This window comes from Melanerpes formicivorus, unplaced genomic scaffold (assembly GCF_026170545.1).
Source record: "Melanerpes formicivorus ecotype bairdi unplaced genomic scaffold, bMelFor1.0.p_v2 SCAF_83, whole genome shotgun sequence".
Taxonomy (NCBI): Eukaryota; Metazoa; Chordata; class Aves; order Piciformes; family Picidae; genus Melanerpes; species Melanerpes formicivorus.
In genome coordinates, this window is record NW_027142435.1 from 202,210 (window position 1) to 229,444 (window position 27,235).

The 27,235-nt window shown below is 48.7% G+C and overlaps 3 protein-coding genes across 10 annotated transcripts in view; 2 read left to right on the forward strand and 1 right to left on the reverse strand.

Annotated features, from left to right (window-relative positions):
• Nucleotides 1-135: 135 nt before the first annotated feature.
• On the forward strand, nucleotides 136-14,705 carry SIN3B (SIN3 transcription regulator family member B). Its single transcript, XM_068164947.1, has 19 exons — nucleotides 136-256; nucleotides 925-1,031; nucleotides 1,564-1,717; nucleotides 2,670-2,933; nucleotides 3,292-3,435; nucleotides 3,678-3,800; nucleotides 4,256-4,345; nucleotides 5,021-5,139; nucleotides 5,847-6,054; nucleotides 6,749-6,865; nucleotides 7,228-7,466; nucleotides 7,724-7,907; nucleotides 8,130-8,724; nucleotides 9,218-9,387; nucleotides 9,875-10,048; nucleotides 10,320-10,412; nucleotides 10,989-11,083; nucleotides 11,486-11,690; nucleotides 12,038-14,705. The coding sequence occupies exons 1-19, from the start codon at nucleotides 161-163 to the stop codon at nucleotides 12,266-12,268; spliced, it is 3,408 nt and encodes a 1,135-aa protein (XP_068021048.1). The 5' UTR covers nucleotides 136-160; the 3' UTR covers nucleotides 12,269-14,705.
• A 51-nt stretch (nucleotides 14,706-14,756) lies between these two features.
• Nucleotides 14,757-21,161, forward strand: F2RL3 (F2R like thrombin or trypsin receptor 3). 2 transcript variants are annotated; one of them, XM_068164949.1, is made up of 4 exons: nucleotides 14,757-14,838; nucleotides 16,320-17,169; nucleotides 17,951-18,325; nucleotides 18,922-21,161. In XM_068164949.1, the coding sequence occupies exons 3-4, from the start codon at nucleotides 18,235-18,237 to the stop codon at nucleotides 19,992-19,994; spliced, it is 1,164 nt and encodes a 387-aa protein (XP_068021050.1). In that variant the 5' UTR covers nucleotides 14,757-14,838; nucleotides 16,320-17,169; nucleotides 17,951-18,234; the 3' UTR covers nucleotides 19,995-21,161. The 2 variants fall into 2 exon arrangements, with proteins under 2 accessions (XP_068021050.1, XP_068021049.1); XM_068164948.1 differs by lacking the exons at nucleotides 14,757-14,838; nucleotides 16,320-17,169 and having other exon boundaries at nucleotides 17,693-18,325; nucleotides 18,904-21,161.
• The window catches only part of CPAMD8 (C3 and PZP like alpha-2-macroglobulin domain containing 8), a 47,314-nt gene continuing 41,014 nt past the window's right edge, over nucleotides 20,936-27,235 (reverse strand). For 4 of the 7 annotated variants that reach the window (XM_068164944.1, XM_068164946.1, XM_068164945.1 and 1 more), the window contains exons 43-44: nucleotides 23,818-23,986; nucleotides 20,937-23,328 (exon numbers count right to left, since the gene is read on the reverse strand). In XM_068164944.1, coding sequence (XP_068021045.1) covers nucleotide 23,328; nucleotides 23,818-23,986 — 170 coding nt within the window. In that variant the 3' untranslated portion in view covers nucleotides 20,937-23,327. Of the gene's footprint in view, nucleotides 23,329-23,817; nucleotides 23,987-27,235 lie in introns of all 7 variants that reach the window. The other 3 variants (XM_068164940.1, XM_068164941.1, XM_068164939.1) reach the window with 3 other exon arrangements.

The following is a 27,235-nucleotide window of genomic DNA, read 5'->3' on the forward strand; positions in this document are numbered from 1 at the left end:
CGCGGGCTGCGGGGCGGCGCCGATCGCGGCGGCCGCGCAGGCTCCGCGCAGGCCCCGCTGCGGGCCTCGCCGTGGGCCTCGCCGTGCCGCGCGCTGTACGCGCTGACGCAGGCGTTCCGCACGCGCTGACGGGGGCGCGCGCTCCTGTCCGACTCGCAACATGGCGGCGGGGGGCGGCGGCGGCCGGGGGGGCAGCGCCCCGCGCTGGGGTGGCGGCGGTGGCCGGGCCGCAGCGCAGGAGAAGCTGCCGGTGCATGTGAGTGTGGTGACCGCCTCGGCGGCTCACCCCGCTGGGATCGTCGTGATTTTCCCCTCCCTTGATCCCCCTCCTCCACCCCACCCCCGCGAAGGGCCCCGCTCGTCGCCGCCGTCGACCCGCCCCCGCCGGGGATGGCCCTGCCCGCCCCGCCGTGACCTGTCCCGTCCTGTCCGCGGCGTCGAACTCTCCTTTGCCCGCACCGTGGGGTGTCCGGAAGCTTCTTCCCCGGTGCCGTGGAGCACCCCCGCCTCCCACCCCCGTGCCCTAGGGTCCCTTGGGGCGGGCCCGCACCCTTCTCCTCCGATACCGTCAGCACCCCGCCCCTGGGCTTGTTCCCCGCCTCCCCTGCGTCCCTGCCCCAGCTCTTCTCTCTCCTCTGGTACCGCGATCGTCTCCCCGGACTCGTGCCCTGCTCAGTGCTTTGCCATCCTCCTCCGGTACCGTGAGGTACCCCACCGGGGCCTGCCTTCCTCAAGACCTCTTCACCTGATACCAGGTCCCCCTCCACAGGCTGCTTCCACTTTCCTGGTGCTGTGGAGCTCTCCCTGGGCCCTGTTCATAACTCCCCCAGTGGCGTGGGGTGCCCCTGTCCCTATTCAGGGGCCGTGGGGTGGCCCAGGGCCTGTTGTCCCTTTCTGGGCATCACTCATGATCTCATCCCGCAGGTGGAGGATGCTCTTTCCTACCTGGACCAGGTGAAAATCCGTTTTGGCAGTGATCCCGCCACCTACAATGGCTTTTTGGAGATCATGAAAGAGTTCAAGAGCCAGAGGTAAAGCCCAGGGCTGAGGGCTGCTCCAAGGAGCTCCTCAGCTTTTGCAGGACTCTCTCTGCAGGGTCTTTCAACCTTCACACCATCTTTCCAACTCTGCAGACACACAGGCTGCTGTGCTGGTCTGTCCCCTAGTAGAGCAGTCACTTAGACACTGGTGGAGGTGCTTATCCATCCTAACATTTTCCACAGGAAAAGGCAAATCTGTTCTTACTTCTCACACTGAAATCCAGATCTGGAAAATAAGTGAAGAAACTTGAGTGCAGAGCCTCTCTGGGACCTGCCAGCCCTAGGGGTGGTGGCTGTCTCACCCTTTTTGGGTGACCTGCACACTCCTGTCTGTGGATAACGCTCCCAGTCTGAGGCTGCAGTCCTCATTCCCTCGTCTTTGGCTCATTTCTAGGCCTGAGGCTCCCAAACTTGTTAAAAATGAATCTCTCAGAAGCCAGCTGCTTCACACACTTCAGTGGTTTTCTGGGCTTACCCTGAGTTTCTGATTTGCACACAAATAACAAAAACTTCTCCATTTTAGCATTGACACACCTGGAGTAATCCGACGAGTTTCACAGCTCTTCCACGAGCATCCTGACCTCATTGTAGGATTCAATGCTTTCCTCCCTCTGGGCTACAGGATAGAAATTCCAAAGAATGGGAAGTTAAGTATCCAGTCACCTTTGAATAGTCAGGTAGGTTATAGAGCATGTGTCACTATACATAGCTCTTGCACTATGTGTTGCATGTTGCTAACGTCTTTGCAGGGTTCCAAACTGTGTGCCAACAGGCATAATATAAATGCAAATATTTCCTCTGAAAGCAGTTGCTAGTGTAGCTTACACAAGACTCCTGTTCCTGCATGAAGTGTCACTTCAACTCCAAGTACTTAGGTTTGAGCACTGCAACTGTCATGGGCTTGACACATTTCTCTAGGTTCTCACTGTATGGGGTGTGTAGTGACACATTTCAGAAGGACATCCTGGACAAATTCACATTTCCAGTCCCCAGAGAGAAACTGTGAAATGTGTTCAGGCAGTAGGCTAAAAACACCTTAGGTATTGCTATGCAACTGCTGACACCCTGTGATGACAGACATCCGCTGTAGTACAGATGCCTGTGCATTGGCCTCTGCTGCTTTGAGTTGCTGTGTGGTGATAGCTGAAGCAGAGCTATTACCTGCATTCTGCTGATCACCTTGGTGGTTAATTAGTAGCAGTAAATATCTTCTAGATCACAGTTCCCTTGGATCTCCCTCTTGCTTTGAAATTTAGCATCTTTGTGAGCCTTACATTTTAAGATGCTGCTTACACGTGACGTATCTTCTGCAGTACAGCAGGAGTGGCACTTGCTGTGGTCTGTGCAGTTTGGTGCAGCCTCTCCAGGGCAGTGGCTAACACAGGAACAGTCCAAAGCAGCAGTGAGCCAGGGGGTTCATGATCCAGATAGGACTTGAGGGATTTTTTAAAATGTGGTGTTAATAAACTAGGTAGGGAAGTTTATTTGTTAATCAAATCTGTTTTCTTTCTTCCTCACAAGGTAATCTTTCATTTAGCTAAACAGCTTGAAAACCCTGATGCTGGATGACTGTTGAGCTTTCACTTCTCTTTCTGTGCAGTCACTGTCTTGCGTGTCTCATGCCACTAGGTGCCCTCTGAGCCGGTTCCCAGCGCTTTCTCTGGCAGTGGGCTGCTTCTGCATTACTCCCAGGAGAATTCACACAACCACAGTGACTGTTCTGAGGAGTTTAGGCAGCAGCTTCCATACAAAGAAGATAAATCCCAAATTCCTCTGGAGTCTGATTCTGTGGAGTTCAATAATGCTATCAGCTATGTGAACAAGATCAAAACACGTTTCCTTGACCATCCAGAAATTTACAGATCCTTCCTAGAAATTCTCCATACTTACCAGGTAAAACAGTCTTCCAAGCAGTTGTTGGAAGATTTGTTGTCAAATGACATCGCTGCCTATTAAACAGCTCCTATGTATCTTGTCCAACAATTCCCCCACAGATATTCACATGAAATGACAAAAATGTCAAAACCATAGACATTTCCAGGGTCTGAGGTGTAGTGGGACCATATCTAGGGCTGTCTGTACCACTCTTTGGCTGATTTAGTGATATCTTGTGTGGAAGGATGCACCTTAAGAACCTTGGACGATATGACAGCCCGTTCACATTCGTGTAGGACAAGGTTTTAGCTGAGCTGGTGAGTTTTCTTGTATCATGCCGTGTCGTTTTGGCTGACATCTGTGTGTATCTCTTCAGAAGGAACAGCTGAACACTAAAGGACGACCATTCCGGGGCATGTCAGAGGAAGAAGTTTTTACTGAAGTGGCAAATCTCTTCAGGGGACAGGAGGATCTGCTTTCTGAGTTTGGACAGTTCCTCCCGGAGGCTAAAAGGTCTTTGGTATGTGTATGCCTAGAACAAGGCAAAACACTGGATATTTTGTGTGTAGAATACATAAAGAAGACGTAAGGATGCAAAACGTTAGGGAACACCACAGAGCCAGGAGGTGAACTTCGCTCCTCTTCACTGTCTGGAATTGCACAGAATAGGTGACATAACTCCATGTTCTGTTCAGGTGTTGGGGAGTTTTGGTTTGGGCTAGTGAAGAAGAGAACGCTGAAACCATGGTTTATTTTCTTCAGTTCACAGGAAATGGACCCTGTGAAGTGAACAGTGTCCAGAAAACTGATCATGAGAAGAATCTGGAGCACAGCAAGAAGCGATCAAGACCACTGCTGTTGCGTCCTGTTTCTGGTCCAGCAAAGGTATCTTGTAGCAAGGGAAGACTTGGATTAACCTAAACTCACCTTGTGTGGTTAGGGAATGCCTTAGGTGTCTGAGGTATGTAGGTGTTAGGTGTGTGAAACAAAATTGCTGTAGAGCAAGGGAACATTTAAAGCCTGCTTAAACCTGTGTGGTACCATGTTAACACTAAACATCAGGATCTTCCATCCTAAGTATTGACCTATTGACCCTTGAAGGGGACAATTTATTGCTCCTACAAAGAGAGTCCTTTGGAATTCATTCTCAAGTGATCCTTTTTTTCTGTTGGATTCTTCTTAGCAGGGAGTCATTTAGTAGGGATTGCTGTGGAGGACTTGACCCTTTGTGGGAACTGTGGGGTTTCAGCCACTGCAGAGAGCTGTTAGATGTCAGTGAGTGGAATCTGGTAACATTTGAGTCATAACATTTTAAGTACAACTGCTGCTTCTTTTAACAGAAGAAAATGAAACTGCGAGGTACCAAAGATCTGTCAGTAGCAACAGTGGGGAAATATGGGACACTGCAAGAGTTCTCCTTCTTTGACAAGGTTGGTGTTTGGCCTGTTCTCACGTTCTGTGGACTTATTTTCAACTATTTGTGTGGTTATTAATTGGTTGGGATTCTGTACAATCAGTGTGTCGACCACTTTTCAAGAGGGAGACAAAGACCAAGAAAAGAGAGAACAGGTGGGTTTGGAAAATAAATAGAAATAATAATTAGCCTTTTTGTGAATGCTTGTCTCTCTCAGATGTGTTTGTCTCAATTTTTCAGTGATCTTTCCTCATGGTACCAGCTGTAGTTACTGGATTATTGTTTGAAACTGAGTGGTTTTGAATATACTTGTAGAATCATAGAATGCTCTGGGTAGGAAGAGACCTCTGAAGATCACTCTGTCCAACCCTGCTGCAGTCAGCAGGGTTATCCCCATCTAGATCAGGTTACTCAGAGCCCCATCAAGCCTGACCTTAAATGACTCCAGGGATGGGACCTCTACCACCTCCTTTGGAACCTGTTCCAGTGTTCCACCACCCTCATAGTGAAGAACTTCTCCCTAATGTCCAATGTAAATATACTGTTCTTCAGTTTAAAACCATATTCTCTTCTTACGTTGCAGTATGGACAGATGTTTCACTCTGTACCCATGGTTAAGACTACTTAGAATGCAAACTAAATAAAAGTGATGTTAAGTGATCTGCTCATTCCTCTCCAAACTGTGCTTTAGGTGCGTAGGGTGCTAAAGAGTCAGGAAGTCTATGAAAATTTCCTCCGTTGCATTGCCCTCTTCAACCAGGAGTTGGTCTCTGGCTCTGAGTTGCTCCAGTTAGTGACACCATTTTTAGGGTAAGTTGCCACCTTCTCTGCTGTATTGTACTTTTTAGGTCTTACTCTGTTTTTTTTTGATAGACGTGATGCTGATGCTTTGGATTTAACTTCAGAAGTATCTCCTAGTGTGCAAGAAACTGAAGGCAAATCCCAAAAGAGGAGTCATAAAATCTGAATCTCTCAGTATATCTACAAAGTTCTTAAAGAGCATTTTGGGGAGGGTATTTTCTCCTGTGTTTCCAGTCAAAAGCTTCACAAGCAGCAGACTGCCTGATGTTACACTAAATCACTGGAGCAGGCAATCTCATGAATTTGGAGGGTGCTCTTTGTTCACACTCCATGGTCTGATCTCTCAAGATATGACAGAGGTGTTAACATGAAATCCTAGACCAGAGCTGTGAAAAGGAGAAGTAGTTGGAGCTCTGACGTGAGCCACTCATGCTGTTTGGCTTCCAACAGAAATGGGAGAGTCACAGGGGAAGGATCAGTGACTCCTCAGTTAAGGGAAGTATTCATGAAGTTGTGAAGGGAAATTCTTTTCCTGCCTCAAGTGAATAAAACCCAAACCCTAGATAATTCAGAGAGAGTAAGAGTAGTAAAAGGTTGGTGAAAGATTTCTCACTGCAGTGCTAAGTTTGTTTAGATTTTCTCCTTTGCTTTTACAACACTAGCATGCTTAAAAGTGTCAGTGAAATAACAAAATACCTTTACTTGTGCTTTTGAAGGAAATTCCCAGAACTCTTTGCACAGTTCAAGTCCTTTCTTGGTGTGAAAGAGCTTTCCTTTGCTTCGCCACTGAGCGACCGATCTGGGGATGGAGTGAGTCGGGAAATTGATTATGCATCCTGCAAGCGCATAGGGTCCAGTTACCGCGCGCTCCCCAAAACCTACCAGCAGCCAAAGTGCAGTGGAAGGACAGCCATCTGCAAGGAGGTACTTTGGGACCAACCTGTTCTGTCCCTGAGCACACTTTGTACTTGGGTAACTTGAAGCGGGATTATTAGTGCCACGGCTCCCGCATGTGGATTCCTCCTTAACGCTGCTCAGCCAGCTTTGATCTCACATCAGTTACATTCACCCAGTTTACTGAAGTGAGCATCCACATGCATTTTACTGATTTTATCTAACCCCATCTCAAATCTCATCTTTCACTTTAATCTCTTGAGTCTGTGTGCATACAAAAATGTATTCCTATAGACAGAGAAGAATATTAAATAGCCTGAAATCAATTTTCTAGCAGTGGACCAATATGGCCTGCAGAAACAATTTTTCCCTGAAAGAGCACCATGAGCCAGTGCCTTGGTCATTCTTCTCACTGGGAACAGAAATCTGCAGCAGAGGTGCTCCCACCTCTCAGTGTCTCCTTTACTCACAGTTGCCGATTGCTGCAGAGAAATCTCAGTAGTTTGGAAGGTGACTGAAGGTGCTTTGAGCTTTCTGAGCAGGGCCCTGGCACAGCTCCATGCAGACCATCATCACATCATGACTTGTGAACTAAGTTTGAAATTTCCAACAGAAACTCAGGAAAAGAACTGTGTGAAAATAAACCAGAGAATTATCAGACCCCATGAGAACAGGTCAGAGCTCCAAAGGCTCTCTTCAGTGTCATGTCTTTGCACTGTTGCAGGTGTTAAATGATACCTGGGTTTCATTTCCATCTTGGTCTGAAGACTCCACTTTTGTCAGCTCCAAGAAGACCCCTTATGAGGAGCAGCTGCACCGTTGTGAAGATGAGCGGTTTGAGGTACCTCTGCTACTGAGCCTCTTGTCTGTGCCTCCTCAGAAAGGCAGACTTCCAGTTAGGAGGGCTTTGAATTAATTGGTGGTCACCTGCTGAAAGTTCTATTATTGTTTGTTGGTTTGAGATCAAGTTTGGTGTTTTCCACACACTTGGAGCCTAACTGCTCCTTCTAGGCATGAGTTCAGTTCTGAGGCATGTTACCTTTGGGAGAACTGGTGGGGATACACTTTCCAGCAAGAGATGATGCTGATGGTTCTCGGCTGCACCCAGTGGGACTGTGATCCACCCCACAATCCTGGCACCACTAGTCTCCATTTTCCTGCCGTGCCTGTTCTTACACCACATCTCTTGTGAACTCTTCACAGCTGGATGTTGTCTTGGAGACCAATTTAGCCACAATACGTGTGCTGGAGAGCGTGCAGAAAAAACTGTCTAGGCTGACTCAGGAGGATCAGGAGAAATTCCGTCTGGATGACTGCTTGGGAGGGACATCAGAAGTGATCCAGCGCAGGGCCATTTATCGTATCTATGGTGATAAAGCACCAGAGATCATAGAAAGTCTTAAGAAAAACCCAGTTACTGCAGTTCCTGTTGTTCTCAAGAGGTAATTGCCTTCTTCTGCGTTCATCTGTGTTCTCTAAGACACTGATAAATTATTCCTAAAGCCTTTTTAAACAGCTGCTTTCTGTAGATGTTGTTTCAAGGCAAAACTCATCTTCAGTGGTGGTGCTTTTGTTAATTCACCTTTGCTTCCAAGAGTGCTGACAAGTTCTTGGTGCATTCACAGCTGGCTACGTTCAAACGTTTGTCTGCATTTCTGTGGTGTCTTTTTGAGCTGAAGCAGATTGTCCTTCTATGCAGATTGAAAGCAAAAGAGGAGGAATGGCGGGAAGCCCAGCAAGGCTTCAACAAAATCTGGCGGGAGCAGTATGAGAAAGCCTACCTGAAGTCCCTTGACCACCAGGCTGTCAACTTCAAACAGAATGACACCAAAGCTTTGCGCTCCAAGAGCTTGCTGAATGAAATTGAGAGTGTCTATGATGAGGTATGTATGCTTGTAAATAACCCACCCTGTGCCTCCTCCATCTGTAGTATTTAGATGCTGACATAGCACCCAGGACCTTGTGGAAGTGTCAGTGCTCTGAAGAGTTCTCTGTCAGAAGTGTCTGTCCCAAGCACAGCATTAATCCTGGCTTATTTCTTCTGGCAGGAATGGCTCTTGAGCATGGATTGGAAGGATCTTTATCTATTTGTCTCTTGATTGCAGCATCAGGAGCAGCATTCAGAGGGGAGAAGTTCATCCACAAACGAGCCTCATCTTATCTTCATCTATGAAGATAAGCAGATTTTGGAAGATGCAGCATCTCTCATCAGCTATTACGTCAAGCGGCAGCCCACTATCCAAAAGGAGGATCAAGCCACCATCCGGCAGATAGTACATCACTTCATACCTGAGCTGTTCTTCTCTCAGCCCCCTGAGCACAGCATTTCTGAAGAATCAACAGATGAGGACAGGGAAAACCATCAGGGACAGAACCTGGATACTCCTGAGCTACGGAAAAAACACGTGCCTGGGCCTACAAGCAGTCCTTTGGAAGCCAAAGCGACCTTCTGTGATGTGACCGCTGCTGAGCCCCACAACACTTTGGATGATGTCTACAGCCTGTTCTTTGTCAATAACAATTGGTATTTCTTCCTCCGCCTTCACCAGACTCTGTGCTCCAGGCTCCTAAAGATTTATCGCCAGGCTCAGAAGCAGCTTCTAGAGTATCGGACTGAAAAGGAGAGAGAGAAGCTCCTGTGTGAGGGAAGAAAGGAAAAAACCAATGATCCAGCCATGGAACTGAGGCTGAAGCAGCCAAGTAAGAATAACCCTGGCCATAGTCTGTTCTTAACGCTCTGGTTGCTGGTGCTCGATGGCATGTAGCTGAGAAACTGAGACCAGCAAGGCATGTGGAGGTGCACTGCTCCACTGCACTTGTGGTTTGTGGATGCAGCTGACTCAACAGCATAGCCAGTTTGTCATTTACCTCAAGGGCCTTCCCAGGTGGTGCATAGAGCATTCATACAAGCCCACTGGTGTCACATTCTCAGGTTTCTCTTTGTGTTAATCTGTTAATTTGATTTAACATGTAAGTGGCTCCACAGTGAAATAGTTAACTACACAGGGCAGTTGAGGAAGTGCATGAGATAAGACTGTTCCAGCCTATCAGCACTCCTCACAGAGAAGTGTCTGTCTGTCAGCATATCCTCCATCCTGAATGTTATGGTTCTTGAGCAGTGCTGTCCCTTCCTTCTCCTGACTTCACTCTGCCTGCTCCATGCATTAAGTGCCTGCACTTTTCCCCTGCCCAGGTGAGGTGGAACTGGAGGAGTACTACCCTGCCTTCCTGGACATGGTGAGGAGTCTGCTGGATGGGAACATTGACCCAACACAGTACGAGGACACCCTGAGGGAGATGTTCACCATCCACGCCTATATTGGCTTTACTATGGACAAGCTGGTGCAGAACATTGTCCGCCAGGTAACTCATGGTGTCCAGGCTGTGCTTGGCAGCTGCACTTCTCCTACCATAAGCAGAGGTTTCTCACAGTGCCCTGCAATGCAAGCACTCATGAAACTGAAAGGAATCTATAGAGGGGAAACACCAATAGACATTGAGATAGTTCAGCTTCAGTACCAGGACCACCTCAGAGGATTTACTGCTCCTGGCCTGTTCCGGTCTTTTCAGAACGCTGCCATTCCCAAAGTAAGAAGGTCCAGTGCTTTTGACTCCAGTCTGTCTTTGAATTGCAGGTTTGTGCTACTTAAGGCACGTCAGCCCCTCGCTCTTCTCTGTTGCTTTTACTGCAGATATTGAAAAAGTGAACTGTGGGAGGTATCTGGAGTTGACACTTTGGTGCTTCACCTCGGTGGTGATGCTGTGCTGGGTTTTGTGTTCCTTTCACAACACACTGGACTTAACTCTTGGCCAGACTCGTTGACTGAATTCCCACTTTGTTTTTTTTAAGCTGCACCATCTAGTGAGCGATGACATCTGCTTGAAGGTCGTTGAGCTTTACCTGAATGAAAGGAAGCGAGGTGCTGCTGGAGGTAACCTGTCCTCTAGGTGTGTCCGGGCAGCAAAGGAGACCAGCTATCAGTGGAAGGCTGAACGTTGCATGGCAGATGAAAACTGTTTCAAGGTAAGAGCTTGCTGACAGGGAACGTAAAGTGACTGTGGCATTTTACCTGCAGGAGATGATGGGTATGGAAGCTCCAAGACCAACACAGTGGTGAGAGCAGTATGAAGAGAAAGCACCAAGACCAGAGCATAGACACTGAAGTGATTTACTGGCTTCCTGAAAAGCCCAGCTGTTTTCTCCTCTCCTGCTGTCCAAAAGACTTGCTTTGAATGCACAACATTTTATTGTGAACTGCTGTGGCCAACGTCCTGTGCCTGTGGCTTTGTTACAGGTCATGTTTCTTCAGCGGAAGGGACAAGTGATCATGACCATTGAGCTGCTGGATACAGAAGAAACCCAGACAGAAGACCCTGTGGAGGTCCAGGTAATGTCACAGTCACCATGGAGGCTGCTGTAGAGAAAAAGCAGATGTCTAAGAATGTTTTCCCAGTTCTTCCTAACTCTGGAATTTTGCCAGGAGGATAAGTTTGCCTGAGAGGCAGGAAGATGACCTGTGAGACTGGTCATTGAGAGAAATAGGCATGCTAAATAGAGCCTCCTGGGTTCCAGCTGGTGCTCATTGCCTCTTGTCCTGTTACTGGGCACCACTAACAGGAGGTCTGGCCCCATCCTCTTGCCCCGCACCCTTTCGCTCTTGCTGAGCATTGATCAGATCCTCTCTGGGGCTGCTCTTCTCCAGGCTCAACAGCCCCAGGGCTCTCAGCCTTTGCTCCTCACAGAAATGCTCCAGGCCCCTCAGCATCTTTGTGACCTTTGCAGGATTCTCTCCAGTAGTTCCCTGTCTCTGTTGGAGTGGGGAGCCCAGAACTGAGCCCAGTAGATACCTTTTCGACATGCATTCCAGTGCACACAGTTTCAACATAAATCAGCTTCACACACTTTGCAGAAATGTTTGTCTTCATGAGAGCAAAATCTGACTTGAAATGGGTCTCTTGTGTAGCACCTGGCTAACTACATGGAGCAGTACGTTGGGGTGGAAGGAGCTGCGAGCAACCAGAACGATGGGTTCTTGCTGAAGCCAGTCTTTCTGCAAAGGTGAGCACACCCTGAGCCCCGCCTGCAGCAGCTGCTCCTGCCTGCTCGAAGCAGTGCTGGTTCTGTGCCATGCAGGCAGCTCTCAGGAGGCACACTCGCCTCCAGGAGGCAAAGGGGCTGCTGCAGGCCAGTGCACTGCGTAAGAGTGATGGAGAAAACGTTTTTGCCCACTGCAGGAGGTTTGTGCACAAAACTGCTTAGAGTGGAATGGGACTGTCTGAACAATCCCTTCTGAGAACAATTACAATGGCCTAGTTTGTTGCCATTTCACTATATGTCAGTGTGTGGAGAGTGATCTTAGAGAGAGTCTTAAAACTAGACAAATTTCCTACTTGTGCTGCCAGCTCAGGAGAAGGGACAACCAGGAGTGACACCTGCTCCCCAACCCTTGTTCTGCTTTAGAAACCTAAAGAAGTTTCGCAAGTGGCAGTGTAAGCAAGTGAGGGCTCTGCGCAGCGAAGTGAAGAGCTCCTGGAAGAGGCTGATTGGGGTGGAAAGTGCCTGCAACGTGGACTGCCGCTTCAAGCTCAACACCCACAAGATGATGTTCATCATGAACTCGGAGGATTACATGTACCGGCGGGGAGCTCTCTGCAGGGCCAAGCAGGTGCAGCTTCTCTTGTTATTCTTTCTGCAGCTCAGGTAGCAGCTGAGGTTGAACATGTGAGCCAAAAGACAGGTACTCATATGAAGTCTTGTAACTGAATTCCTGCCAGCTGGACCCAGAAGTTACTACTCTGTTGGGTGAAACATGGAGGAGAGCTGCTAAATGCTCTGTAATTTGCTGCAGTTCAGCAGCAAAGTACAAGGGGGAGTGGCAAACATTAGGAAGCAGTTTCCTGGTTTATTGTTGGTGTTGTGTTTAAAGCATGTGCAGCTCAGACAGGAAAAGAGGTAGGGGGGTTGGCTTCTCTCTCAAAAACCTCTCAATGATCTTTACTGTCCTGTTTTCAGGTGCAGCCAATGGTACTGCTGAAGCACCACCAGCAGTTTGAAGAGTGGCACAATAGGTGGCTGGAAGAGAATGTGACCGTGGAGGCAGTCGATGTAGTCCAAGACTGGCTGATGGGAGATGAAGATGAGGAAATGGTGCCCTGTAAAACCACTTGTGAGACAGTGAATGTCCACGGGGTGCCAGTGAACAGATACAGAGTTCAGTACAGCCGCCGTCCAGCTTCACCGTGAGCAGAGACTTGTTCCTGGGGCCAAGACAAGTGGGAGTGTTGCTGGTGAAACACATTTACTGAGAACAGTGGTGGGAATGCAATGTATGAGTTACTGATATTTATCCAAACAGCATTTTACCTTGGATTATAATGTATTTTCCATATGGCATGGACTTGTCTCCTTGCAGTGTAATCCTCCAGCCATCACAAAGAGACTTTTAAAAGCTTTATAGGAAGAGGGCTCTCAGCATGGCCACAAACCCTGTGGCAGTTTCCTAGCTCCAGGCCACTGCTGACCAGCCAATGCTGCAAGGCTGAGTGAGGGCCTCCAGGCAAGTTCAGAGATGGAGCTAGGCTGCTGTTTGAGCAGATGCTGGCAGCTGCTTCTACTTTGAAGGTTTACTATTCCCTATCTTGCTGAATTTATTCCATCTTGCAGCCTGCAGAGCTCTTCAGTGTAACCTCTGAGTGCCAGCAGGGCTGAAAGCAGCTGGCTTAGGTTGCTCAGCCCATGACGAGCGGCTTCATCCTCTGTGCTAGCGAGGCAATGGGCACAGCATTTGCTGCTGCTGCTCAGGTGAGGAAATGCCAAAACTGAGATGAGGGTGGAGGGCACACCAAGTGCTCTGGCTCTCACTCCTCAACAGAGTATTTCTGGAGCATCAGCTAAGGGGAAGAAACTCTGAGCTGCAATTTGTGGCCCAAGGCAGCCCAGACCTGTCAGCTCTCCCTCTGCTGTCGTGCACTGGACCCTATCTTGTTGCTTTGTGAACTTAGGACCTGCTGCTGACTCTGCCTTCACAGACCTGGAGCTGCTTGCAGCATGTACCTGGGGAGGAATATCCATTGCGAGGTCTGGCCTGTTTTTTGTGTGTGTGTGGGCTGTTTTGTACTTTGCATGTTGATTGGCAGCCTCTGTAGACTGCGTGCCCAGACGCTTTGTTTTCCTGCTGTGTGCCCGACGTTGGTGGTGCTGCCGGCTTGCACCACTCCAGGAGCAGCAGCAGATGGCGCTCTGGCAGCACGCTGGAGCCCAGCTTTGTGCCGGCTGCTTTGCGCCGGCTGCTTTGCTCTTCCTTTTGGGTCAGCGCAGCTGCTGCGTCCTCGGTAACACAGGGAAGCCTGTAACGGGCAGCAACTTTGCCACTGAACCATCTCTACTTCTAGCTAAGCTTCCTTGCAATGGAACCGAACAAACCCCTGCCCTGAACCATGCAGAATCCCACCTCCCTTGTGATTCAATCTATTGAAAAATCAAGATTTTTGTCATCTGTCCCAAATCCCTCTGTAGCTTCTCTCTTGGTTCTGAGGGGCCAAAGGCAAGCACACTGTTCATGGAGAGTGTTACAAATACAGTGTCTTGAGGCAAGTCCAGCCTCCTCTCAGCTCTGCCTGCAGCTTTTTCCTGGCCTTTGGGGGAACACCCCCCACACCCTCAGATTTTCTGTGGCTTTGATCTCAGTTATAATTTCAGCCAGACCGAAGTAGTAGCCTGCAGGATTTGTCCTGGGTTATTTCCACTGTACAACACTGGTTTCACAATTGTCTCTCTTGACAGCAGAAACATTGGCCTTTGGGGTACATTTAATAGAAAACTGTACTGACTCTTTGTCTTTTGTGCAAAATAATCTGTAGGAGGGAAGGAGGGTGGCCAGTCTTTGGCATTTGTGGCCACTTGCACAACCACTGCCAGCACAGGACTTCATCAGAAGCTCATGTTCTTGTTGGTTGGTTGTCTGCTAAAGTTTGGTTACTGAAATGGTCTGAAGGTTCTTCCCCTTCTCTTGTTGCGGGGATAAAAGACACAACAGAGCTCTGAGGGCTGGGTGGAGGAGCAGGGGGATGAGACCAGTGCAAAGCACAGGATCCCCTTTTTGCTTACAGACAGTTCAGCAAAGTACACCTCAGTCATGTTCACCTCTCTGCTGTTCTCCAGTGGAGATGACAACTGTGCCAAATTTTATGGGTTTATGATACAGAAAAATGTTTACTAGGAAATAGATTGCAACTTGTGGCTTAAAATGCATTTGATTCCACGTGTCCTGAGGTGCAGGAGGGTCACTGCCTGTGTACCGTCCTGTTCCATCTCCCCATTTTTAAGTGTACTTCAGGTATTTTTAAGCATCCTTATTTTGTAAACCTTAATTTATGATCTGAATGGATTAAGTAAGACTTTTGCCCTTGCCAGTGCTCTTGTCTCCAGAGGGATAGCAGCAAATGATGTGAATGGAGTCAGTAGGCAGCGCAGGCTTGAGAGGGGCTTGCTTAATGGCTGAGAGTTTAAGCTTGACTGCTGTGTCTCTGCTAGCACAAACTTGATTCAAGAGTTTGTTCTTCCATTTTTTTTGAAGGATCTTTACTTTTGGGCTTGTAATTGCTTTGCCAGCTCTTTGAATGTAGGGTTTTTTATATTTATTTGCACATTCAAGTAAAATAAAATACTGGGTTTAAAAGTCTGTAGCTCTCACTGCTTAAAATTTATTTTAAATTAAACTTTCTGCCGCTCTCCAGAATTTACAGAATCACAAAAAATCCCAGCAGGGTAGGGGTTGGAAAGGACCTCTGAAGATCACCTAGGAACACGTCCAGGTGGGTCTTGAATGCCTCCAGAAAAGGAGAATCCACACTCTTCTCTGGGCAGCTGGCTCCAGGGCTCCACCACCCTCAGTGAAGAATTTTTTCTTTATGTTTATATGGAGCCTATGTTCCAGCCCATGAGCAGTTGGTGCTCTTGCACCTGAAACTGAACTTTTAAATGGCAGAGAATTCTGTTAGCCAGGCTGCAAGATGTCATGGTTAGGTGTGTGTCAGGTCACTTCCAGTGGGCCAGCAGGCAGCAAATCTCTAACCTTACCTGTGCTGAAGAGGTTAGTGCACAGTAAGAGTATGGAACTATAGCATTGGCTAAAGAAGAAGAGAAATAAATTTCCTGTGAGGGGTGTGCACAGGAGCTCCCATCCAGGAAGACAGTGGGGGTGGATCCACTACAGTGCTTGCTGCCAGGACCTCTCAGAGCAAAGGTCCTTGGCTGGATGACCACACAGAGGCCATGGGGTGGCACAGCTGCTTCCCCCAGAGATGGGTCTCCAGGGGAAGCAGCACACAGTGCAAGGCAAGTGTGGGTTTAGTGCAGGTTGGTTGGTTTCTGGCAGCACCTTTGCCATGAGAGGTGTGGCACAAAAACGTGGTCCAGGCCTGGCCCCCAGGTATTGGCACGGTAAATACAACTGAAGCCACTGAAGGAAGCTCTAAGCTAGAGGCACATCTGCTACAGGTTAAGACAACACAACTGCAACCATGAAAATAATGCTCCACCCACCTTTCCCTCAAACTCCTCACATTCCTGGGCAATAACATGTTGAGCTGCCTTCCCTGTGAGCTCTGCACAACAAGTGAATGTGCAGATTTTGCAGATCAGGCCATGGTGATGTGACCCAGATCTGATAGGAGTTTCCTTGACATCATCCTCAACACTGCCGTTGCCATAACAAAAGACAACTCTGCTTTCTCTGCTGGTGTTATTTGCTCACAGGGTAACAAGCTGCTGCTCTCCCAGGAATAATCCTCAGATGCATAAATTGCATGGAATGATTTGATTAACGTGATGGCAGTGATGCCTCAGAGGCCACTCTATACAAGACTTCTCAAAGAGGTCTTGACTTGTCACAAAGAGGACATTCCCTGCGCTCACGGGGAGGGACAGCTGGATCTGACACCGCCCAAGGGCGGTTGGAGAGCTTAGCAAGCGGACAGCTTTGGCAAGAACAGAGAAAGACAGACAGCATAAATATATCTTTCAGGTTTGCAGGATGGAACAAGAATTAATGGCTCTCTGAATTAAGGCAGCACCTCAAACCAGTATTTCAGGCTCTATTTTTGTTTACATGTTTCTCTGTCACAGTGATGCACAGAGAGAAAGATGGGGCTGGGAAGCAGTGAGCTTTAAAACCCTCAGCCTGTTTTCTAGCATTGTCTTCTGGGCTCAGAGACATAGAATAAAAAAGCACCTTCTCCCAGGAGATGATCTATTGCACAACAAATTACTTCAAAACCAAATTGTTACCCCACAGGGCAGGGATCACACGACTTGAAGAGATGTTAACAAGCTATGACAAACCTCTGGCATCAGAATTTTCAAGCAAGCTGTTTTGCATCTAAAGCAGTCACTAAAGATCTCACAGCATCTGAAGAAATGAAGGCTACAGAGGAGTAACCTCGCTCTGCTCCACTCCAGAGACCTGGCCCTAGGAAGCAGGGCTGCTATTTGCACACTATCTGAGCCTGATTATGGCTAATTTTTTGCATACAGAGCATGGAAAGGATCCTGGCTGAGGCATGGAAGATACGTGGCCACATGAGTCATTCTGTAATGGTTCATAAATCCTGAGAGAATCACAAAAGCAAACCATCTAATGCTGCATTTTTCCCTGTCCCTGCCAGTGGAACTCCACCTCTTGAATGCTCAGTACAACGATGTGGGAATATGGTGAAAGCAAAGGAAATAGGATCATTTTCTCCTTGGAACAGAGGAGTCTCATCAAACAGCAGCCAGGCTCAGATTTGCAACCTTTACAGAAGAGGCCATTCATAAGCTGAGGAGAAAGAAGTAAACTGCTCCTCAGGTTGCCAAACCAAATTTACAGTTCCTACTGCCCAGACTCTGGCTTCTGTCTTCTCTCCTTTGCGGAGCCAGGCCGGGGACTGGAGAGCAGCAGCCTGGAAATCAGCAGTTTCTCAAGTGATGACCTCCTGTCCTGCTGGTTTACCCACCTAATGACCACCGGGAAGTGGACATGCTGAGGCTCTTACACAGGTGACAGGATTTGGGACTTGCTGTGCAAGGCAGACCATGGAAGGGATTTACACTCTCAAGGAGTTAGAGAAGGGGGAATCAAGCCACAAAGGCTCTCAAAGGTTCAGGTAACATCTGCCAGTCCCCCTTACCACATCATGAGCTGTCTTCTCCATATATCCAGCAGGTATGAAACAGCAGCAAACCACCGCTCTGAACTAACACAGAGAGCTCAGCCCTGTTGCAGGTTTACTGGGTGGAAAACCACAGCTCCTCTTGGGCAAGAGCAGTTGAAATTCACCATTATCTACCCAACAGCAGAGACTTCCTGCACACCCCTGTCAGGCCCCTTTCCTGCTGGATGGAGCAGCTCTCCCTGGGCCGGGCAGTTTATCAGTGGAAGCACAGCACAGCTCTCAAGCCCTGGGTCAGACCACTTAGCCTCTGTGTGGTAGGACCCCAGGCTGGTGCTAGTGCTGATGCTTTCAAATGCAAATACCTCCAACCCACTGCATTTTAATCATCCTCTTCAGTGAGATCAAGAAGGAGGGTGCAGGAGCTTTGTGCCCTCTTTACCCAGGGAGCAGGAGCATGAATAAAGGCACAAGAGAACTCCAAAAGGCCCAACCTGATCTGGAAGCTGCAAGGCATGCACTGTCAAAACATGAGGCTGCAAGAGCCCTGTGCCACTCCTGGGAGCTGGGGAGAATCCTCTTGATCTGCAGCTCTCCTGCTCGTCTGTTATTTGTGTTTCTGCTCAGTCTACACTGGGGAAAGGCCTCAAATCTCACGCAGAGCCACTTTGGTCTCTTGGGTGGAAGGATGCTTGATGCAGGAGGTCAGAAGTTCAGTTTACACTCTAAACCAAACTCAGACTGTATCAAATCTGACCATATTTGTTATTTCCAGGAATATTCTGGAGCAGGAAAGAGACCCAAGTGAGTCACTCGAGCCATCGTCGTGCTGTGACGATGAAGCACAACCTCCCAGCCCTGCATCCCACACAGGAGCTAAGGCTCTGCTTGGGCACCGCTCGTGCATGTGGTGACAGCCCCGCAGGGCCCATCCCGGGGAATGAGCCTGGTGCTTCCGTGAGTTAACAGCTAGCAAAGGAAACGCGCAAGCAGGGTCACCGAAGTCGCCTGTCCCGCGGGCTCTGGGCACGGCAGCGTGTGGCTGGAGCCAGCAGCGGGATGGAGACCCTCAGGAGCAGACGGCTGTCACAGGGGCTGGTGCTGTGCTGTGCCTTCTGGGGACTCTGCCTGGCCTCTGCAGACTATGATGGTGAGTTATAGCTCATGGGGTGAAAAAATGCTGTGTCTGAAAGTACTTGGTGCCTTTGCGAGACCTCTGAAAACTTTCTTCAAAGCTGTCCCATGGAAGCACACTGCTTCAGCTCTGTACTTGCTGTAATTGAGGCAGGAGGTGATGTGGAAGAGAAGGAAACGGGGGTGGAAGACAGTGGGAAGAACAGAAACTTCAGAGCATCTGAAACCAAAATCTTTAGCTAAAAGTCAGATCCCCCACAGACACGACTTTACCCTGGAGTGGCCCCAAGTCTTGGGATTCTTTTGGAAGCTGGGCAGAGGTTTCGCAGGCCTGCTGAGAGCTGTGCAACACAGCAGACATTTGTGAGCTGGGGGCAGCCCTGCACGTTTTCAGTGGGGGTGCTGGTGGCTGCTCCCGCACACCAAATGCTGTGAGCCAGCTTCTTTTGCCCATCACACAACAGCAGTTTACAGAAACAAAACCAAAAACATTTTTAGGGACCCCAACACAAAATTTAAACCTTTGTGGTAAGTGCTTGACATGCAGCCTGCTCTGCAAAGCCCAAGGGCAGCTGCAGGAGCAGCCAGTAACAGCCTGCATTTCTCTGACAGATTACTCTCAGAACAGCACCCATGAGCAGGTGACACCAGAGGTCACACCATGCCCCCGAGCCATCCCCGGGGAAAAAGCCACCATAGAAAATGTCACCTACCTGCTGGTCCGTGAGGCCACACACGCTCAGCTGGGCAGCGTGGTCACAGTGCGGCTCATCCCCTGCCTCTACAGCCTGGTCTTCCTACTGGGGCTGCCTTCCAACGGGCTGGCCCTCTGGGTCCTGGCCACCCGGGCTGAGAAGTTGACCTCCACGGTTTTCCTGATGAACCTGGCTGCGGCAGACCTGCTGCTCGTCCTGGTGCTGCCCTTCAAGATTGTGTACTATTTCCTGGGGAACCACTGGCCCTTTGGGGAGGGCCTGTGCCGGCTGACCACAGCCGCCTTCTACGGGAACATGTACTGCTCTGTGCTGCTGCTCACCTGCGTCAGCGCTGACCGCTACCTGGCTGTGGTGCACCCCTTCTCCTCACGCTCCTTCCGCACCCCTGCCTTTGCCACCGCCACCTGCGCCGCCATCTGGCTCTGTGCTGCCCTGCTGACACTGCCCCTGACCCTGCAGCAGCAGTCCTACCCTCTGTATGGGGCAGACCTCATGCTCTGCCACGATGTCCTCCCCAGGCAGGAGGAGGAGGCCTATTTCTTCTACTACTTCATCTGCCTGATCACCTGTGCCTTCCTCGCCCCACTGATGGTGATGGTCTTCAGCTACTGCTCGGTGCTGCGCGTACTCCTGCGCAGTGGGAAGCGCTACTCCTACTCCGTGAAGCTCACAGCTCTGGTGCTTTTCACACTTGTGGCCTTCTACGCACCCAGCAATGTTCTCCTCCTTGTTCACTACTCCAGCTATAACTGCAAGCTGTATGGCAACCTGTACCTCAGCTACATGGTGAGCCTGGCCATTAGCACCTTCAACAGCTGTGCTGATCCCTTTGTCTACTACTATGTTTCTGAGGACTTCAGGGATAAGGTGAGAAGGAAATTCTTTGGTCGCAGAAAACAAAACACCACATCCCTAAAAACCTCCAAGGAAACGCTGCCTCAAAAGAGTTCTAAAGACTCCCTGGTGTAAGCCTCCATCCAGCTCCCTGCTCCCACCACACTGGTAATATACATTGGGGATGAGATGACGACACTGGGATTCCACAAGTTTCCTCCAGAGCAGTGAGCAGCCATTTCCCAGGAGACAAATCCTCTCTCTCCTCCCTGCACAGCCAAGACCAAACCAACCTGGGCCACAAGATTCCTTGAGAAGTGTGGAGTGCAGCCAAGATGTGGAGTGCTTCCCATGGACAGATCTGTTACTGGGACACTGCATGCAGCTTCTCAGATGGTCACACATCACCAGGGATGCTCTTGCCACACACCTGTGTCTGGTGCTCCCAGCATATCTTGCAAGCTCCTTGCTATCTGTGTGCTGTTTCTTTTTCTGCTAGTACAAGGAGGTGCCCAGGTGAAAGGGACTCTTCTGAACTAAAATAATCTGTCAAGAAAGTGTAGAGCTCTGGCTTTTCCAGGACACATATCCTGGGCTTGTTTAGTCAGCTACACCACAGTAAATGTCAGCCCATGGTTGGTAACAAGTGTAAACCCCCCCACTTACTAATCCCTGTCTTCACACATAACCCTTAGCAGCCACAACTTCTGTGGGGCAAAGGCAGGATGAAGGGATTGTTTTTAAAATCTGTGATGTTTTTGAAGGGAAATCAATTAAAGAACTGAGAAAACTCTTGCTCCAGCTCTCCACACTTCTGTGTAGTATCACACACATTTCAAGAGCTGTCTGTTACAAAAGGGTGACCAAGCTTGTTGTTTGGAATGGGCTGCCCAGGGAGGTGGTGGAGTCACCATCCCAGATGGGATTGGACGTGGCACTTGGTGCCATGGTTTAGTCATGAGTGCTGTGGTGACAGGTTGGACTTGATGATCTTTGAGGTCTTTTCCAACGTTGGTGATACTGTGATGGAACCTGGGCATATCCCAGCCAGCAGCAGGGCAGAAAATGAGCAATAAACCTCCTCAGAGTTCTTGAATTCTTTCAGTTTACAGTAAAGGTGTGACTCCCCAGACACACAAGCTGCTGTGGGAGTAAGAAGAGGCAGAGAATATTGTCTTTAAATCAGTTTTTAATAAAATATTTATCATAATCTAAACCAAACCCTTTTCTGGACTCAGACTTGCTAAGATTTGTGTGCATAAACCAAAAATTATCACAGAGCTGCACGCACAGGTATGTGTAGGGGAGAAACTAGAACCTATCTGCTGGGTGCAGTCCTGCATGCGCAGGGGGTGCCAGGGGGCTTTTCCCACTCAGTCAGAAACAGCAAGCACTGAAAACAAAGAAACAAACAAAACACACCAAATCCAACCCTAATTCCCAAACTGAGATGGGGTTGTCTAAAAAGATGATCTGGTGACAACACTGAAACACAGGTAATTAACAGGTAACTGTGCACTAGGTGGGAATAGCTGACATCAGCAAAGCAAGTGCTCTTGTTTTCAGTGACGTTCCTCCAGCAAGTTGCACATTCTTCTGGTGTTTGTTTTCTACTGAGGCTGCACAAGGAAAGAGGCAAGGCCATAGCACTTGAACAAGAAAGACCAAAGGACCTATTGCTTCAAAATAAATACCATGATAATGATTGCTCTGCATAATCCACAGTTACAAATATATAAATATTCACTTCATTGAAAGGACTGCAAGCACAAATCACTGGCAACCAGCACTGCTGCAGTTATTCAGCAACAGAACTGGATGCAAGTAGGAATCTCTAGGGCTGACAAACCCACTGGCACTTTGCTCCTTTTGCAGTGAGGGACCTTCAGAAAAAAGGAAGGAGCAGCACTGAGACAGAGGTCCCACCTTCTGGGGGAGGCTAGGCACAAGGACATTATGAGGGTGAGTAAATGTCTTGCTCTCCCAGGAAGGTTGCAAACTTGCCAGCAAAGCAGTTCTGAAAGTTCTGGGAGCTTCCAAGACCCAGACCCTTGTGTCAGCTGCATTCTGCACATACCTGGCCCAAGTCAAAAAGGGCTGGAAACTGCAGGTGCTCAGCTCCTGGGATACCTCCTGGTCTGTGCCCATGCAGACATTTCTCTTGAATAAAACTGCTTTTATCCTGGAATGGAATGTCTATACTAGGGTATATTCTTGGTTCCTGTGTAAACAAGCCCTAAAAAATGAATGGAGCTGGGCTTTTTCCTGTTTCCATTCACCAGTAAACACCCTCAAAAGGGATTTCCACCCTACTCTGGGTCCTGGTAACAATAGAAGTGGGAAGAAACAAAAAAATTAATGCTATTTTGCAACAGGCAATTGCATGCAGCTCCTCCAGAGAGGACAATACTGCTCCAGGATGCAGGGGAAAACAAAACAAAAAATATTTTGGCTCCTGTGCCTTTGGAAGCACAAAGCTTTTGTTTTCAGTTTTACCACATTGCTTGGGGCAGGTCAGTCTGAGGGAGTCTAGCTTCTGTGACGCCAGTGATTTGTACAGGCCAGCAGACCCAGGGCCCATGCACAGACAACTATGTCCAGGACAACCATCCTGTGGGATCAGAATAGAAGTGGCTGGTAGGATCAGGCAAGCATTTAACAGGACTCTGCCTTGGGTCAGCTTTATTTTCATGCCAGGGTTACAAGCAGGAAAGGGGCTGAGAAGGCTGCAAGCAGCCATTATCAACACATAGTGCAACATGAAAAGGGCTCCCCAACCTGATCCTCATCACTGCTCTAGGTGGCAAACCCCACCTGAAGCTAACAGCCCTGTGGTGGACACTCAAAGCCTTTTAGCCTGACAGGAGATTTCAGTTTCCTCTTGTAAAATGAACCTCCCAGCAGCTTCCCTGAACATGGAGCCTATGGGGAACAACTTCTAGTGGGACATTGTTGTGGGTACAGTAGACCTATGGGCTGGGGGAGATGATTAACCTCTATGTCATAATTAGCAAACACACTGATTTTCATTATTATAAATTTGAGAGAACACTTCTCAGCCATCTTTCCTCAAACAGCAGTTCAGCTAAGCTCAAGGCCTGGACTTAGCATCTAAATGTAGCTAGGAAATGGCATTTGCAGTATCCTGAGAGCAGATAAAATACTTGGAAATGGTCTATAGGTTGGTATTCCAGCCCCTATTTTTTTCACCTACAGGGCACAGCACGTTAGTCTCTCATCCTTGGAAATACTCCAAAGAGGATGCGCAAAAGGCAGGAAAATGGACAGAAAAATCAGGCTGAGTGTCCCCCTTAGCACTCAGGATCTCCCCACAGGGCAGCAAAGCCTACAGTTCTGAAGGCACCAGCAAGTAGTCATTGGTCAGTCTCCGTCTGCAGCAGGTCGTCTGTAGGAACGAACTCAGAGGAGTTGATTCTGTGCCCCTTTTCTTGGCTTAAATTATACCTTTCTGTTGAAGAGAAGATAATGAAGAGAAGTCACCTTCCCATTATATCTCTTTGTAAAGCATGAGGGGGACTGGGCAGAAAAAAAAGCTTAAAAGGTCATGTTTTATCCTGTTAGGGACAAAGACCTTTATATGCTGCTCTAGCAAGGTCTAGTTCTTAACAATTCCTTGCTAAAGAATTTAGGTTGAACATCTGAAGAAACTTCTTCACTGAAAGGGCTCTCAACCTGGCACAGGCTGCCCAGGGAGGGCTTGAATCCCCATCCCTGGAGGCATTTCAGAGACACAGGGATGTGGTGCTGAGGGCACAGTTTAGCCCCAGGCTTGGCAGAGTTAGAGAAAGATCTCTTCCAACCAAAGTTATCCTATGCCCTAGAGAGGCTAGCAGGTGGACTGTGAGAATGCCTCTTTTGAGGAGCTCATCCATCAGACCAGGAAGTGCTTAATGCTGACTTTCAAACTAGATTCACGATTCCCCACTCTCCAGCTCACCATTCTACTGTGGTCACTACTTGCTGACTCTTGTCCACTTCTCTCACCGTGCTTGCTGTTGTCAGTTCTGTCACCACCTCAAAAATGTCAGCTTCCGACACGTAGGGCTCTGGGTCATACTCATAGGAGTAGTAGGACAGGTCCGGCTGGAGGGGAGGGCCTTCCTCTGCTGGGAAGGAAACCAGAGTCTCAGGGGGTGCTCAAACCAAAGAAGCTGCATTTCACCATCACACATTGCAGCATAGAGAAGGGGAATGACATCAGAAGAAAGGAATCTTAATTAGGGAGGCAAATTTGAGCCCCAATGAGTGCCTGACATGAGAAAAGCTGGATGCACATGTCCATGCTGAGACCCACATGCCAGGAGAAAAGCTGCTGTGAACAGAATATTTGATTTTCCAGTCTGAGACCTGAGAGGGGAAGAAAAAAGGGGGGAAAATGGCCATGAAATGTGAACAAATCTGAAAGCCGCTTCACCTCAAGACCTGTACAGAGTAAGAGGCATCTTTGGGACTACCAGCTGTCACAGGTAAGTTACTCTGTACCCCAAAAATACATCTGTGTTTTGGCTAGCTCCAAATAAGGAGAGACAAGTCCATAGGAAGTAGTGCAGCCTGTGCACTCCTCTAAGCACTGACTGAAAATATCAAGTCCCAAGCCAGAGGGCAGAGTGATGGAGCATGGCACGGAAAGGAGCAGTGTCAGCAGATTTATCTTCAGCCCAACAAGAGTGAAGATTTTGGCACAACAGACTAGGAGCCTACATCAGGTCTGGTGAGGACCACCTGAGGGAGCTGGGCTTGTTCAGCCTGGAGAGGAGGCTGAGGGCAAATCATCTGTCTCCCAACAAATCCCTGAAAGGAGTCAGGAGAGGAGACCAACCCCCACATGGCTCCAAAGTAACAAGGGATAGGAGAGAAAAATATCCTCAAATTGTACCAGAAGAAGGTTGGACATTAGAAGAAACTTGTTCACTGAAAGGGTTCTCAAAGACTGGCACTGACTGGTTGAATTCCCATCCCTGGAGGTGTTTCAAAGCTGCAGAGCTCTGGTACTGAAGGCCATGGTTTAGCCTCAGCCTTGGTAGAGTTAGGGAACAGTTGGACTGGGTGCTCTGAAAGGGCTTCTCCAACCAAAACAATTCTATAAGCCTGTGATCAAAGTCATTCACTTCTCCCTGAGCCTGAAGTAGCAGTAGCTGAGACATCTGCTTCAGCACAACCACCACTGAGAAATTTCCCCCACTGAAGAGGAGCAGACACAGCACAGGCAGAAGTGTTCACCCCCCTTGCATTCACACAAGTTTGTGCTAGGACCCTGGTAGGTCCCTTACAGCTCAAATCCCACCCAAGCCAGGCTGTGTCTCTGTGGTGGGCGAGTGCTTGCTGTCCAGCAGGTAGGACTGGGCCTTCTAGGAGGATCAGTCCCTGCTTTTCAAACTGCTTCTGCACCAGCTCAGCTGTGCATCGTTCCTGTTTGCTTCCTGGGGACACTGCTCTCATCCACACCAAAGCAAGCACTGAGTCACAACTATGGCAGGGAGAAGACATCTCCCTTTTTCCCCACCCTGCAAAGTTGGCTTTATTTAAGGTGAACACTCATCAAGGCCTTTAAAAATGTTTTCTAGAAATAAAATATCTGAAGGCTCTTCCCTGTTGCCTCCCACATCCTGAGCAACAGGCTCAGCCCTAGGCAGGGGAACACTTGCCTGAAAGCAGAGTCAGTCTCTCTGTGTTCACTTCTTGGCCTTCTCCATGTGAGAACCTGCCAGATCATGAACTCCTTCTATGAATGCATGATTGTTGTCCACCAGGGACAGAATTAACATCACAGACCTCACTCTTCACAGGAATGCAGCACTGCAAATCAAAGCAAAGACGAACGGCGGCATTTCCTGTTGCACACAAACCACTACCCCTGCTCCAAATGTTTGTGCCTCAGCCAATGTTTGCTGAGCACCGAGGGGATGAAAGCAAAAATGGCCTCTTGCCAGCTCCATCAATGCTGCTGGAGCAGTCCTGTGAATAATATGCCCTTCAAGGAGCCTTGGGAGTTAACTCCAGCTGCAAGCAGAGCTCACCCTGATGGTTCTGTTAGGACCCAGTGACCACAGAATCACTGAGATTGGAAAAGCCTTCTAACATCATCCAGCCACCAACCCAACCCCACCATGGCCACTAAATGATATCCCAAAGTGCCACAGCCACATATTTCTTAACACCTCCATGGATGGTGACTCCGTCACCTGCCTAGACATCCTGTTCCAATGCCTGACCAGTACTGCAGCAAACATTTTTCCTAATATCCCCTGTGTGTGATGCAGTTAGTTGGACTGGGTTCTAAAGCATGACACCACCACCAAGTGCAATTATCATAATGCCACCAAGATTTTTCTTCCAGCTACTCGCCTTTCTAACTGCCTGAGCAGACCTGTACAAGTAACAGTCCCAGTGGTGGGGAGAAGGCTGGAAGCAGGTAGACTGCAACAGCACAGAAGCACCAGGACCACCCTGTACCATGCAGCCCCCTCAGACACTGCTTCTCCAGTAAACACATGCAGGATCATGACACCAGCACATTGCTCTCCAGCACCTGTGGCAGGAGGTTTAGCACTGTTTGCAGGGAAGATTTAGGCAGTTTCAGAAGAGGGTTAATGACCTATGGAGGCAGTCAAACCACTGCTGCTTCAGAGAGAAGCTATCAGAGCTACCAAGTATCCCTGAGCCTCTGAAGTCCCAGCTGTATTTTTGTAGCCTAGTGTGACAATGATCTTAGCGGAAGCCACAGGCAGAGAGGCACAACACACTGGTACTCCAGTTTGCAACCAAAATCCTGCTTCAGAAGTTTTCAGTGCAAGCAAACATGGCCAGACCAGGCTGTGAAGCATACTAGAAGAGCCTCAATGCTGAGAGAGAAAGGTGGGTCCATGGTACTCATCAAAACCCTGTTCCATCCCTCTGAGTCTCATTATTTTGCCTGTAAGAAAGAACAGCTGAGGAAGGGGATTCAGAGATGAGTTCTTTCAGTGGAGTCCTGTCACTCTGCACGCTTCCCCTCAGCCAAGAGAATATCTCTAGACACATGAGGATCTCCCCATCTGTACAAAAAAGGCTGCACTTTGAAGATGAAACCTTAGGCACTGCTGCTACATCTGCTTTTCAAAATGCTTTGACAGCAGCTAGGTGCTGCATGGAGTGCTGCATTCTGATTGCTCAGCACCATCAGGACACAGCTACTTACCTTGAACAGCAAAAACCAGGAGCTGAAGTTTACTGCAGCCAACTCATGGCTGATAGGGATCTGCCCTGCAAGTTTGTTTGCCAGAACAAGCCCAAATATACTCTGACATCCCCCACTGCTTGCTGGAAGGAAGCTGGCTCTCATTGCTGGGGTAGCACAGACAAGAGCTAACAAGGAA